The 16,290-nt window shown below is 34.6% G+C and overlaps 1 protein-coding gene across 1 annotated transcript in view; it reads left to right on the forward strand.

Moving 5' to 3' along the window:
- LOC149779447 (ribosome biogenesis protein wdr12-like) overlaps positions 1 to 15,765 on the forward strand; it is a 40,504-nt gene extending 24,739 nt beyond the window's left edge. Inside the window, exons 7-11 of the mRNA XM_089940112.1 lie at positions 3,919 to 3,964; positions 8,815 to 9,047; positions 10,106 to 10,211; positions 14,612 to 14,744; positions 15,518 to 15,765. Coding sequence (XP_089796238.1) covers positions 3,919 to 3,964; positions 8,815 to 9,047; positions 10,106 to 10,211; positions 14,612 to 14,744; positions 15,518 to 15,674 — 675 coding nt within the window. The 3' untranslated portion in view covers positions 15,675 to 15,765. The remainder of the gene's footprint in view (positions 1 to 3,918; positions 3,965 to 8,814; positions 9,048 to 10,105; positions 10,212 to 14,611; positions 14,745 to 15,517) is intronic.
- Positions 15,766 to 16,290: the final 525 nt, after the last annotated feature.

Genomic DNA, 16,290 nt, shown 5'->3' on the forward strand with positions numbered 1-16,290 from the left:
CTAACTTCTTATAGCTTTTCAATGAGAAACAGCACCAGTCACAGTTAAACCCTACCGTTCTGTGATCACTGACACACTGCATTGTCATGGCAGAGAGGATATTGGACAAACCAAAGAACTATCCGATCTTATTTTCATTTTGGATTTTACCTGTCCAGTGATGCTCAATTTTTATGATGGGCACTAGCTTGGCTTAACAGGACACCATTTGAACTGATCTCAGAAAATTCATCGGTTCACCTTTTTATATAAGTTCTGCCACTTCACTGTATTGGTGAATGCCAGGTAGAATCTGCAAATACATGTCCTGTTGGTCGACCCATCTACATGCATTTTCGACAAGATGGGTCAATATCACTCATGATGGCTTTCATTGCCAAGAACAGGGTACCATTCATGGGTAAACAGGCTTAATAATAATTCCTGTGTAGTCTGGATGCTTCATCTCAAGGTCATCCACAGGACCAAGTGCAAGCTTCGAAGTGATACTTAAGGAAGACCGAGCCATTGCATCAAGGGAGAGATCACACCTCTTCTTGCCCTCAAAAGATGGAAAGGATGATATATATCAACACTGACACTTTCATTCTGGATAATGTGGGCTATCTATTCCTCATATTGAAAATAACCCACACCAGTGAATTTGCTTTGAATCCTGGCTCACAAAGTTGAGACCGTCAACACGTATCTTTGATTATACACTCTTGCAGCCTCCCGATAATTACATACATTTAGAAAGCATGCCTTCCACTCCAGTATTAGTGTATCATGGGAAAATAGCTCCAATATTAATATATCAAAGGGAGATCACTCTAATTGACCCATCTACCTGCATTTTCGACCCATGGTGGGCAAGTAATGTTTAGTTATTTAGCTAAAAGTTGTAATCTGGGAGGGTTGGATTGCAAGGTAGTAATAATGTTATGATTGGGTAAGTATTATCGAAGAAACATGTTTTACTAGAAAACAAATTGTTTCTTTTTATAAATTGTGTATAAATGCAGAAGATGTTCAACTGATAAAAACAAGTATTAAGAGTTACAAATAATGAAACAATAATGTTAAAAACGTTCAGCCAGCTGAAATTAAGTACACTTGTTGTCATTCAAATCCAGTACAAGGTTTAGAAGAAAAGATAAAGACAAAAGTAATTTAATGATTATGAAATCTGTGTTCAGTCCTCAAACATTCCAGCATAACATATTCCATACTTCACAATCAAGGAGAAATTTAGTGATGAATGCTAGTTGAAGTTTGATATTGATATGAATATGAGTCAAATTTGAATGTTGTTAAGATGAATATGAGTCAAAGTTGAATGTTGTTAAGATGAATATGAGTCAAAGTTGAATGTTGTTGATAAGATGAATATGAGTCAAATTTGAATGTTGTTAAGATGAATATGAGTCAAAGTTGAATGTTGTTGATAAGATGAATATGAGTCAAATTTGGATGTTGTTGAGATGAATATGAGTCAAAGTTGAATCTTGTTGATAAGATGAATATGAGTCAAATTTGGATGTTGTTAAGATGAATATGAGTCAAAGTTGAATGTTGTTGATAAGATGAATATGAGTCAAATTTGAATGTTAAGATGAATATGAGTCAAAGTTGAATGTTGTTGATAAGATGAATGAGTCAAATTTGGATGTTGTTAAGATGAATATGAGTCAAAGTTGAATGTTGTTAAGATGAATATGAGTCAAATTTGGATGTTGTTAAGATGAATATGAGTCAAAGTTGAATGTTGATAAGATGAATATGAGTCAAAGTTGAATGTTGTTGATCAGATGAATATGAGTCAAATTTGGATGTTAAGATGAATATGAGTCAAAGTTGAATGTTGTTGTTAAGATGAATATGAGTCAAATTTGGATGTTGTTAAGATGAATATGAGTCAAAGTTGAATATTGTTGATATGATGAATATGAGTCAAATTTGGATGTTGTTAAGATGAATATGAGTCAAATTTGGATGTTGTTAAGATGAATATGAGTCAAAGTTGAATGTTGTTAAGATGAATATGAGTCAAATTTGGATGTTGTTAAGATGAATATGAGTCAAAGTTGAATGTTGTTAAGATGAATATGAGTCAAAGTTGAATTTTGTTGATAAGATGAATATGAGTCAAAGTTGGATGTTGTTCAGATGAATATGAGTCAAAGTTGAATGTTGATAAGATGAATATGAGTCAAATTTGGATGTTAAGATGAATATGAGTCAAAGTTGAATGTTGTTGTTAAGATGAATATGAGTCAAATTTGGATGTTGTTAAGATGAATATGAGTCAAAGTTGAATGTTGTTAAGATGAATATGAGTCAAATTTGGATGTTAAGATGAATATGAGTCAAAGTTGAATGTTGTTGATAAGATGAATATGAGTCAAATTTGAATGTTGTTAAGATGAATATGAGTCAAAGTTGAATGTTGTTGATAAGATGAATATGAGTCAAAGTTGGATGTTGTAAAGATGACAGTGAGTCAGAGTTGGATGATAAGATGAGTTTGAGTCAAAGTTAGATGTTAAGATGAGTATGAGTCAGTTAGATGTTGTTAAGATGAATATGTGAATATGACTCATGTTTTGTTCTTAAGATCAATATGAGTCAGAGTTAGATGTTAAGATGAATATTACTCAAAGTTAGATGTTTTATTAACATGTATACGAGTCAAAGTTAGATGTTAAGATGAGTATGAGTTAGAGTTAGATGTTGTTAAGATGAATATGAGTCAGAGTTTGAGTCAGACTTATTGTTAAGATGAATACAAGTCAAAGTTAGATGTTGTTAGGATGGATATGATTCAAACTTAGATATTGTTAACATGAATACGAGTCAAAGTTAAATGTCGTTAAGTTGGATATGATTCAAAGTTAGATATTGTTAACATGAATATGAGTCAAAGTTAAATGTCGTTAAGTTGGATATGATTCAAAGTTAGATATTGTTAGCATGAATATGAGTCAAAGTTAAATGTCGTTAAGTTGGATGTGAGTCTAAGTTAGATACTGTTGATAAGATGAAGCAGCATTTTTTAAGACAAATTTATTTCACTGAAAAGACAAAGATTTTCTGTATATAAACATTCATAGTTACACATTCCTGTGATTGGATGAAGATGCAGAATTCAATGCCAATAAAACCTAATGGACTCAAATTATTTGGATGTACATAATTATTGTCAGGAAAATTAACTGCTCTGGTTGACATTATACCAGCAAACACAGTGGGAAGATGAATTCAAAAATGTGGGATTTTTTACTTTCATGATGAGTTATATGGGAGTGTGGTTGACCGTGCATACTTACCTTTAGCCAAGTCAAAATTATGTATGTAAGAAAAATCATTTTTTAAATATGAACACCAAATTTTGATTACTTAACAATACCTGCCCTTGTCTCTAGCTCAATTTGTTTTCCAAATTGACCTATACTTTTTTATATATGAATTTGATAAAATAAAAGTATACTAACAAAATAAAGTATATCTTTTGTGACTAGAATTATTTAAAATAATGTGAACTTTGAATTCCTGAATTTCCTTGAGACATGCTTAATTACTCATTGAAGAAATTTTGTTTTGCAGGAGATATTTTTCACTTTAATTCTACTTGAACATGAATAAATCAAGATTCCCAAGTTTGTTACATTGTCTTGAAAATGCAAAGTTCACATTTAATTCACAGAGTATTCTTTAATATCATTAGAAAAAGTTTGTTCTTGGGACCATTTGGTATCCATTTTATGCAATTGGCTGATATCTATCAATATTTTTGTTAATGTAGTTTTTGGTGCTCGATGCACAAAATAATGGCATAATTGTTGATCTGTGCTATTCACACGTATATATTTCAATGGAAACAAGACCAAACAGAATGACCTAAAGTAATATTCACTAAGATTTTGTTTTTCATTTCAGTTCTGTAGTGGATCCTGGGATAAAATGCTAAAGCTTTGGTCAGCAGGTAATATTCCACTATATGAATATGTTTGCATCATTTTAATTCCCAGCTGGTTAATTTAATCCCTTAGTATTACAGGCAAATAGATGCTAATGAAGACCACTATCAAGCTGTCAGTCAAAGCAGCCCACAAGCATTACAGATAAAATGATGTCAGTCATGATAACTGTCAACCTATATGCCAAATACAGTGCCTTAGCATTATAAGCAAATAGATGTTAATGAGGACAACTATGAACCCATCAGAAATACAGTCCCTTAACATTACAGGTAAATAGAAGTTAATGGGGACAACTATGAACCCATCAGAAATACAGTCCCTTAACATTACAGGTAAATAGAAGTTAATGAGGACAACCTGTCAGACAAAAGATTGATGACATACTACAAGCAAGGAGGACACATATTTCATGCTTTAGCATACACTTGAAAGAGCATCCTTACCTGTTATGCATATTTAATATGTATTATTTGTTGGCTTTTCTTAATGATTATATTTTATGTACATCTGGATTTTGTTCTTCACTTTGTCCAAAATCAATGTCATGGTATACCTGATCAATAGCATTTATTTTGTAAACAACATAATGCATACATAGCTAATATTTCTCAATAAGTGTGGATTAAATATTCAGATGATTATCACTGGAGGTCCACATGTTTATTTGGGTCTGGGTCTAAGGACATCATATTTCCTCTTGGAAATTCCTAAACTTGTGGACAACTTGGTATGTTTTATAGAGGAGACATCCTGTCTCTTTTATTGTGTCTTATCTTTTCATATAATGTTATTTACCTGAAAAATAAATTGCTCATTCTTGCCTTTACATCTGAAGCAGAATCAGTCTTATTGTTTTGTTCAATTTTTAATTTAGTTGGATTTATTGATTCAGATTATTATTCACTGGAATTACAAAGTGCTCAGTAATATTCTTGGACTGGAACATTAATTTGGAATTATAGTGAATTCAGACAAAGACATTTTGGATTACATTATTGTGAGACCTTAACAGGCTTAGTACATCACCAGACTCCAGGCCATTGGCACATAAGCACATTCAAGACTACAGATACATCAGCACATGCAGTATTAGAATTTTATTGGAACACTCCTGGAATTCATTTGGAACTTAATATATTTGGACTTGTGATAGAAACTTTTAGGACTATTTGGAATTTAATTCACAATACTGTAAGTTTATTATAAATTTTCACTTTGCATTTTAGGGAAATAAATTATTTGTTGGTTTTCGCTCTTTTCTCTTACTTAGTTTAAGGCCATAGAGTTGTAACAATCCTATCTCATGTCATGAAGTTGACGTGGAATATTTAACAATAGAATGAGTTGTTTTGTTTAAACAAGCCATGGGCCCATTCTGCAGTCCATGATTTTCAAGTTTTCTGTCCTCATTTGTCACTAGATGGCATGTTGATATTTACTTCTGGGGCATTTGGAAGGCTGAAGATATTTTGAATTATTGTGTCAGTCACATTTTCAGTAGATTCAGATGTGTAAACTGCATACTAAATATAATACTAATATAAAATACTGTTGTTTCTATGACATTGAGAGAGTCAGTTAACAACAGTTGCTCGTGTAGTTTGGATGCTTTAGGCGATAAATTCCATTATCTTTTTAAATGTTTCTTATTTTTGCTCATGTTACTAACATATGCATTCACAACATTACAAATCTTAATGTTATAAAATGATATTATCTCTTGAATGAAAAAAATGTGATACACTTAAATTAATATAAATTTTTGGCACAAAATGTTACTGCTTGGGCAGATCAAATTTTGTTTTCACCCACTTGTTCAAGTGGTTTCAGAAAATTCACTTTTCACACCTACATTTATACTTGTACCAAAAAAGTTCACTCTCTTGCCTAGATTTGATGAGTTGCATGCATTTTAATCCATAGAAAAACAAACGAAACAATGTGTAATGGATTTATTTCTTCAAAGGTTTAACTTTTATTGTCGGGGTATGTTATTTACTTTATTTACTACTCTGATACAATGACATTTGTACTTTAACCTGCAGGAACAGAAATGAATTAACTTTTTCAATTGACAGAGCAAAGTCTCTTGTCCTGAGTCTGTTCTTATCTTAAGTACCAAGTTTAGTAATGTTTCTCCTGGAGTGCACACAGCATTTCCATATCAGAAAATCATTTTCCATATTAGACATGGGTGTGTCCTCTGTTGGCAAGAGTTCTCATTTATTATATTTTTCATTTCATTCTCCTTTTAATTTAAAATGACCTTTCCTAGTAGAGTGGATCAAAACTGTCAGGATATATGATTGATTAAATCCTGAATTTTTCAGTTCCATTGCAGATTGAAGTTGGTCCATTGTATAAAAATCAATTAAAAAATTTACTGGTAGAATATCCAACTTTAGCCATTTTGAGATATTGTTTGTTATATCTGCAAAACAGTTTTCAATCAGTCAGTGAATTCCAACATGGATAAATATCAACCCAATGATAACCCAGTTATCATCCCAGTTTCTTTGCTAGTAATGTCATTTTTATATTTCTGATTGCCAAAGAGCCTGACTTGTGTTTCTTTGGAAAAATATTTACCTCAGGCTGAGTGGAAGCGGTACATTTTATCCTTCCACATTTATATGAAATTTCCTTCTCATTACCATCCTTGAACAATAATTTAGTAAACTCATTTTATCCAAAATAAAAAGATCACTTTATTTGACATCTACTTCTACTAAATTGATCAAAATACACATTTTGTTGTATAAATGTAAATACAGACCACTCTGCAATTAATGTAATCAGTTTGCTTCAAACACAGTATTGCATTATAAGTTGATCTTCTGTATAATCAATTAAAAAAAAATCAAAGATTCATTACTGTCATTTAATCAGTTTATAGAGAAAATGGATACTTTCATCAGCAAGGTGTCTTTCAATAATTTCATTTCGTGGAGTGAAATCAAAGGGGGATCTACTCACAAGTATCTGGGTTGAGTAAACACAACATTGTTTAAATGTAATAGATTTGTTTTGTTTGAAATGTTTTGATTGGTTGGTAATTTGGATGCTTAGCCCAAGACGCAGTCTTACTGAGTCATTTCAATCCTTGTTACTTGTTTTTTTCTTTCACATTAAATATTGACCTTCCGATTTTTGGCCTATGCAAGTTTTTACATCACTAGGAGGTTTGTGTGTGTGTATGTACAATGGGTGGGGGGGTGGACCGCACATGACATGTGCATCCTTAGTATAGAGTTTTAGCACTGTTGGTATTAGACCAGGAGAGCTTATAGGACAGTCTGTTGTCCGATGTCTGTCCTTTTACTACAAGTTTATTATCACTACTCCTCTTAAACTTCATGGAGACTAACATTAAACTTTACACACACATCTCTTCCATGGGTCTAGTTGGTTTTAAATGAAAACAGGGATGATCTGATGTCCAATATGTCTGCCACAGTGGCTGTCTTGGAAATATTATTACTACTCCACCTGATTGGATGGTGATATCAGCATGGGGTGTTCTCAGTAAAAGACTTCTATTAAGTCTAGTTAGTTCTGAATGAAAATGTTGCCAATCATATGTCTTGAAAATCTTACCATTGCTCCTTCAGAAAGATCACTATTTAAAATTGTCAAAGTCAAACTTACGATTTTATTTGGCCAAAAGAGCTAGAAATCACTTATGGCTGACACAGTTAGCTCAGAAAGTACTGAGAATAATTAATAAGCTGCTTTCTTTGCAGACACTATTTCTGTTACTATAACATAATTAAATAAATCTTTCCATCATATCTACTATATTTGCAAAATATTATAATGTACTTGATTACGGATGGTTGTGAATGTAGAGTTAGAATGGATATACTAATAGTAATTTGCCTAATGAGGCCAGTCATTTGTGCTACCAGTGGTCCCCAACAGGAATGTGTCCTTATAAGAGGGGTGTATTTTCTAAACCAATTTCTAGGTCTTAAATGAAACTGTTGCCTTTTCAAAGGAGGTGAACTTGTCACATGATTGAATGATTTTAGTCTGAAAACCCTGTTAGATACATTTCATAATCTTTGAGGGAGAAGCTTAGATGTATTAACATGGCATTGTGGTGACTGGATATCATGCGATCTTTAGTTCAACAGTATTGTGCAGCTGTTAAATTTCATTCTTCTGGAAATTATAAATAGCCAGTGGTCATCATGGATGTAGTAAGAAAACATGACAGCTATGGAACACACTGCAGTAATCAGATTACTTATAGTAATGCATGGCATGGATTAAAACTTCATCTGCATGTTGGAACAAAGGTCAGAGTGTTTATTTTTGAAACCAACAAGTATGTGATTTCCATCTCTAATCCCCATTATTTGTCTGCTCTTTGATATTTGATTTGCACTCATGTTTGCCTCGGGCCATGTTGGAGGGATGGCCATCTTAAGAGTGTTGCTTTTGAGCACTAACTTGGTAGTGTCAATGGATTATGGAGATGGCTGCTGGTCAGCAGGGCCATTCAAGAGGGGACTACTATATTAACATTATTTGAGTTTTGAGTATTGAATAATTACAATGATTTATTTGAAAACAATAAAGGCTTGTACCAAAGCCAGGAAATTCATGAATAACCATCTATCATTTATGACCACAGTCCTAATGCACAGATCAATTTTATTGTATAAATGCACTGTCATGGGATTGTGACACTGCTATGAACAACCATGTTGCAAAAACATGTATAAACATCACTGATTTTGATTTAATTCTTTGTAACATTTACCACTTAGTTGGGTCAACAGGCAAAGTGCAGATAGTTTTAAACAACACTGCTATGAATGACTGTTTTACTGTATTATTGTTCCAGTGGTAAACATGGATGAAGATGAAGAGGAGGAGGTGGAAGTGTCACAAAAGAAAAAGAGGAAAGGAGACAAGACACAAAAAGTTCAGACACGTGTGCCATTATTAACATTATCAGGACATTCAGAGGGAGTGTCTGCAGTAACATGGACTGATGTGAATGAAGTGTGTACTGCATCATGGGATCATACAGTCCGGCTCTGGGACCTAGAGCAAGCCACACAGAAGTCTTTATTGGTATCTGAAAGACGTGTTTAAAATCCAATTTTTGTTTTTTGTTTGGTATAGAATTATGCTCTCTTTTCATTAGCATATAAGGTATGCTTTGAACTCTTGGCTGCATGTACTCTGTTTAAGTCTTGTATTGTAAGAGTATTGGTTTAAAACTGTAGTGAATATTTTAACTCAAAAAATATAATCTGGTACAGTAACTAATAAGAAATATATCGATGTATATTTTAGCTTTCTTTCTTGAAATGTTGTAAACATTTGCTTTATAAAGTCAGGGATACTTCTACTGCAGCAGATGAACTTGAAATAATTGTATATCGAGGAAATTCTAGACATCCAAGCTTTACAATTTACTACAAATATGCTGAAATTGATCATACACTTGACTTATTATATATATTCACTTTTAAGTCAAATCCAACTGTTGTTTCTGTCATTGTTTCTACTGGTTATTCTCAAGCTGCAAAGACCCATCTCTACCGTCACATTATGTGATTGCATACCTGCAGCATGCATTTGGATTTATAAGTGAGTATATTGGGTACTCTAGATAATATTAAGTGCAGGAGTCTGTGATTGTTTGCAAGTGGTTGCCAACAAACTTTACACTTTTAGTTTTAGCATTATGGCTCAAAGTTTTTCCATAAAAGGAAGAAAAAATCAGTTGAATCAGAATGCTGTTCTTGTGAAGCCTCTTTATACACCCCTGAGGTTAAATTTTATGGAGATGTCTATCGTTTTACTCATATCAGTCGGTCTATTTTCTTTATCATATATTTAGTTTCCAACTTGAATGGATTGAAACCAAAATTTAGTATGAGGCTTAAGATGAGGAAAAAATGTAGACCAGGTTCCATTTTTTTCTCTATCTAAATATGACCCCTGTTTAAAGTTTGAAGGATTTAATAGATGAAACCAAATATGGCTATATCAAGTTTGACTTCCACATAGTTCCATCAAAATTTGAGTAATGCTACAAGTTTGCTTTTGCATCTTGAGCAAGGGTACCTTCATTTACAGAGTCTTTGATGTCCAGATTTAATTTGTAGTTCTTTTTCTTGCAGCAAGGGACAAAAGTGTTTCTAGATCTGTCCTACAGTGGTCTTAATAGATTGTTGATAACAGCTTCAGCAGACAGACACGTGCGGCTCTGGGATCCCAGAGTTAAAGGTTTGTACAGCATATATATGTCCTTTTTGCCCCCACCTGCCTTAGCAGATACCAAGACTTGTGTATCACTCTTAGCAGCAGCAAGAGCAGCTGCATAACAGTGGTGGCACTGGCATCCTTTATAAGATTAGGTTTTTAGGTTTAAGGGCTTACGTGATGGACTTGCATTCATTGTTAGTTTGCAATTGTTTGTCTATTGAGACTTCTCCTTAACTGCAGAGAGGAAAGTCATTGAACTTGGCAAACAATTTCATCTGGAGGACTAGTTGATCTTAATAAAAAAAAAGGCATCCCTCAGTCAGCTGTTCCAGTAAAATATACTTTTGACCCAGGGAAGGCACTTTTAATGTAGAATAGTCACCCACAGATACAATTTAGAATTTTTTATTATTTTTAGATGAACTCTTTGAGTAATTGAATACCCTGGCATATAGTTTTAAAAAAAGAGCCTTCTTTGGGTACCATGTATGTTTAAATGGAATAACCCTAAGGAATTATTAACACATGTTAATTTATCTTCTGTTTCTTTTTCTTTATCATTTCAGAAGCATGTCTTCTAAATGCACTAAATCCAAGGTATGTAAAGCAATGGAAGACATGCACAAGTTCTGCCAAGCATTTACAAAATGTACCTCTTCTTCCCCATGCACCATGAACAATTTGTGGTCCAAGATCACTTGGTCAACCATTCTGCAAAAAATCAATATAAGACGAAGAGAAGAAGAGGAAAAGCAGTCATTATGGATGTACTAATTATACATTAGCATACAGAATCAATTGTAATTCTTGTGCTACACGGGTCTCCCAACCAAAAATCAGAAAGATAACACCTTCCACTACTAGGACATCAACAGGTTTGTGGAAGAAAAATGCAGATATATTGCAGTAACAGTTGGATACACAAGCCATTCAGCAGTATAATTTTTTGATTCAGTATGTAGCACAGTCGCACTGTCTGGAGCCGTACCAGCCTGTTTTCAGCATGACTGGTACTGATGCCAACCAGTCTGACTTCCGCATGTCTGACAGCCAGATTCAGCATTCTCCTGGCTAAACAGCCATCTCCCTAGGTGCAGCAGAATAGACCGGCAGAGTGGGCTATTTCTATTTTCACTGCCTATGCACAGGCTTACAAGCAATGGTTTATTTAGGGACAAAGACATGGCACCATCATTATATCAGGTCAGCATTTATCCTGAAATTGAAACAGATGAGGACCAAGAGTATTAAGATAGCAAGTATGAAGATACTTCTGAGCAATAGGCCTTCTCCAATCTGACCATGGGCAAGATGGAGTTTAGTTTTATGGCTGCCATCAAAGAGATATATTTGCTGTTGCTGGCTTCAGAATGCCCTCCAGCCCCACCACAATGTATTGCTATAAAGTCAAAGTTTTGAATTTAATCTATGCACTTTCTATAGATTGGAATAGCTGAATGTATTCACTTATCCAGCACCTCAGATTCTGAATGTGATACAGGAATAAAAAGAATCCGAAAGTCTCCTCATCATGACTACTCCACTCAGGTGGAAAATATTGGAATAACCTCACTACTCCACTCAGGTGGTAAATATTGGAATAACCTCACTACTCCACTCAGGTAGGAAATATTGGAATAACCTCACTACTCCACTCAGGTGGGAAATATTGGAATAACCTCACTACTCCACTCGGGTAGGAAGTATTGGAATAACCTCACTACTCCACTCAGGTGGGAAATATTGGAATAACCTCACTACTCCACTCAGGTGGGAAATATTGAAATAACCTCACTGCTCCACTCAGGTGGGAAATATTGGAATAACCTCACTACTCCACTCAAGTGGGAAATATTGGAATAACCTCATCAGTCTCACAACAGAATCACCAGGAATCAAAATATCCCATCGTCAGCATTAAGCAACTGCAATGACAGGTGTTTCACATCAACCCAGAGTTACTGAAACTGCACATGAGGATCTTATTAAATATGCCTTAAGAACAAACAGTTCTCACAATAAGTGGTGGAGAATCCGTCAAGTGAGATGGCCATCCACCTTGGAGGCATATGAAGGCAGTGGAATATGATCTCATACCAATGTCAGCATCCATACCGCAATAGCTTTCTGAGCCTTTTCAATGCAAAACAGCACCAATCACAATTAAACCTACCACTCCAGGATCACCATCACACTGTGCTATCATATAAGAGAGGATATCATACAAACCAAAGACCTAGCTAATCTTCTATTTATTTGGATTTTACCTGGCCAACAACACTGGACCCTTTCCCAAATGGAATTTATCAGTGGTATTAACCTGGCTGAACAAAACACCAACTGAACTGCTCTAAAGTGCTTAATTAGTTCATCTATCACAGCTTTGGCAAAATCAGCAATACATTTCCTATTGTTGGACTCAAACCCATGCAAAGAACAGGCTTCTGTTCATCAGGAATCAGATATTTCAGGAATATAGAGTCATTGCATCAAGGGAGATAACACCTCATTTTGTCTTCAAAAGGGGGGATGGACAGTATATCAACACGGACAATATCATCTTGAATTAATTGGTGTATCTGTTCCACATATCAGTCTAAACCCACACCAATGAATTTGCTTTGCATATTGGCACACAATGGTTGGACAGTCACCACAAACATTGCATGTGAGTAAAGCTGTTCTCAAACTGTAATTACCCATGCCATGGGATGGCGATCCACATACACTTCTCCATTTTTTATCAGAGATCTTTCATCCTAAAAGGCTCATTTGAATTTAGAGGAATCTTACCCATTGTGCAATTATTATTATGGGTCATTCAGCAGCTTCATAAAGATGCAGCTTCACGACATCTGCTGGATTTGCAGGAGGGAAATTTTTCCCTTTTGAATCTGCTTCCCAACAGGTGGAGTCTTATTTCCAGTCAGGGTATCCAGAAGTCATCTCACGTACCTTAAGAGACCAGAGATGGTCTCTCCAAGGTAACAGAATGTATCTCCCTCCACCTCATACTTATTCTTCTAAGGTATTTTGATTAGGTAACATATTTTGAAGAAGAAACCAGTTTTTTCTGGTATTCTTTGATAACACTAACCTAATCATAATACATGTACCCCTCCCAGCCTCCGCCCAGTTACATCCATATAGAGAATTGCCTTCCACTAATGAATGCATGAGATTTGGTGCCAATTCCAGTATCAAGGATAGCTCCCTCTAGCTGCCACCTAGGTGGGCAAATAAGTTTTAGCCTTTATTTTATTTAGGTGGGCTGGATTTGCAAGGTAGTAGTAGTTCTTCTAAGGTATTATGATTGGGTAAGTATTATTGAAGAAACATTTTACTATAAAAATTGGTTTTTATAGCCTTAAGTGAGGTATTTTATGACATCTATTCCATCTGAGCATTTACATTAGCTTGTCCAATTCATTACTTATTAATAGTTGGGAGAGATTTTCCACGAGACTTTGCCCAAGTTGAATGAATGTGAATGTACTCTGTGTCATGTACTATAGCCTTGCCCAAACCTCAAGGTCAAGGCCACATCAACAGAGAATGTAATTATGTGAATCGTATCCTTGTCTGGATACAACTTTTGAACCACTATAGACATATTAAGGAAAATTTGTGAAATCACAAATAACACAGTCAAGTCTGTAGCTAAGGTCAAGGTCATTATTCAGGAAAAGATCATGAGATTCATGTATCATGTGATATTTATTGTACTTTTCATTTGGGGATATAGCAATAGTAGTGTGTGTCTCCATCTGTCTATAGAGGAGGTAGTTTTTGCAACATAACCATTATTTCCACTGTTAAATGGACAACTGACCACTAATCAGAGTACACTTCACAAATCATCAAAGTCATTGATGACTGACCTTAGCTTTATGTTATAATTCATAGTAAGATCGACACATTTAAGAAATACACAATAAATTGCAATTAATTTATCTAAAAGACAAAATCATTACAGTCCCTTTGTGTATAGTATTGATGTGAAAAACAAACTAAGGTAAATATATATTAGCAACAAGAGTTTTAGGTCTTTCCCAGTTTTGTTGATTGCTAAGTATGTCTCTTTACTTCTTGTGTACAATTGCCAGTATCCCTCTAATCTATAACTGTTAAGTCCTAACTGTAAGGAATGCATTAGGTTAAAAGGTTTCCACAGAATGAAGTATCTTGACCTTTTTTGAAGCTTTTGAGTTGATGCCACTGCTGCTGCCAGTCCACAGCATGCTTACTGTATCTCATCTTTTGGGATTGAAGGGATTCATCCCTCACAGGCATTCTTTTTTCTAAAATTGCAAGACAAAAATCACTTAAAAGTTTTTAAACACCAAACTTTAAAAACGTTATTAGTGTACATTGGGATAGTAGATTTTACATTTATCAACAATTTTATTCAATTATTTCAGATGGTGCTATTGTCAAGTGCACATACACATCCCATACTGCATGGGTCTCCAGTGTGGCTTGGTCTCCAGCCAATGAGAATCAGTTTATCTCCGGTTCCTATGACAATCTCATGAAGTTATGGGACAGAAGGAGGTGAGGTTATACTGGTTTTATTTTGGTTGTCTGGGGTGGGGTAAAGACAATAATTTTTTCAGGTTTGGTTATCTTGCCTCAGTTTGCACTAAAAGTAAAGACGAACTTAATCTAACTCTGCCTCTGCCGATCTCAACTGGTCTTCAGGCTGCATAAATTTACAGACACAGTCTGAACTTAGTTCATGGGTTTACATCGTGAAGTAATTTAAGTTTGATTATGTGCATCACTGTAATAAGGTAGTCTTATTCTGATCATCTTGTTACAACTATAGAGGCAGTATTTCTGGACAGATTTTAATATGACATTACTGATGGACTAATTTTTAATGTAGCTTTAACAATTTAAAATTATGTCCCACCTTGTCACATTATCCTGTCACCAGGCCAAGCAGTCCTAACACTAACCTCTTAATGCTGAGCGCCAAGCGAGGCAGCTGTTTGTACCAATTTTATAAGTGGACAAGTTTAATTTTAAGTGACACCTGTGCATATAAATGAGGTGATGGCATGAGAATAGCTAACTATGAAGAAAGTGATTCATAGTAATGTTTCAAGTTTTCATTTTGTGTACCTTTTCATAATGAGACCTTTATGACCTCCAGGCTAACTCGTATTTGTTGGAAAAATAAAAGCATGGTTTTACAGCTATATGACCGTAGTTCAGCTTGTGTATTTATAACTTGTTTTAAGTTCTTTAGCACTCCACCACAGTTCAAGTGGCTACATATTATATGGCACCATTCTTAGATAATGGTCTGGTCTATTTTTCAGCCCTAAAGCTCCCCTATACAACATGGGTGGCCATGAGGACAGAATCCTGGCTGTTGATTGGTCAATCCCCTCATGGCTTTTGTCTGGTGCTGCTGACAACCAGTTGAAGGTTTATGGGTACCTAGATGCACAACAGCAGCAAATGGCAAATGTATGAAATGAAATAAACTTTGAAAATACTCTGTATTTGTGTATTACATTTTATGAAATGTTATTATAAAGGACATATAAATAAAAGATGAAATTTTGCCCTTTTTTCTTTATGTATACTGTAAATATTTCACTGAGATCTGGAAATTAGAATGAGAAAACTGTTATCTATTAGAGTTCTCCAAATTCATGTTTGGATATTTTTTTGAACAATGTTTTCAACAGCCTCCCATATAAAGCAGACACAGGACCAGAGGAGGTATCAGGTAGTTTATCCATCTCAGATACATGCTCAAGCTCTTTTAAGTTCTGTTGGAAAGAGAACAGAAGAGTTTATGAGACGGTTTGTTGTCCATCGTCCACCTGTTTGTTTGCCATGAAACTGTACACATACATTCATCCGTAGGGTATCAAATGAAAATGGTGTTACTTGGATATTCAGTTTGGTCACTAGTGATTCTTAAAATTCTTTTATATATACCTTCATATCAGCATTGTTAATTTTTCTTTCTATACACAGACATGATTTTTCTCCGTTTTAAAGTGGAATTCCGCTGTTCTCTTGACGAATAAGATTTTTCTTGATATAGTCCGTTTTTTAAATCATATCTGATGTTGTTTTT

This window comes from Sinohyriopsis cumingii, chromosome 17 (genome assembly GCF_028554795.1).
Source record: "Sinohyriopsis cumingii isolate HCF-2022 chromosome 17, ASM2855479v2, whole genome shotgun sequence".
NCBI lineage: Eukaryota > Metazoa > Mollusca > Bivalvia > Unionida > Unionidae > Sinohyriopsis > Sinohyriopsis cumingii.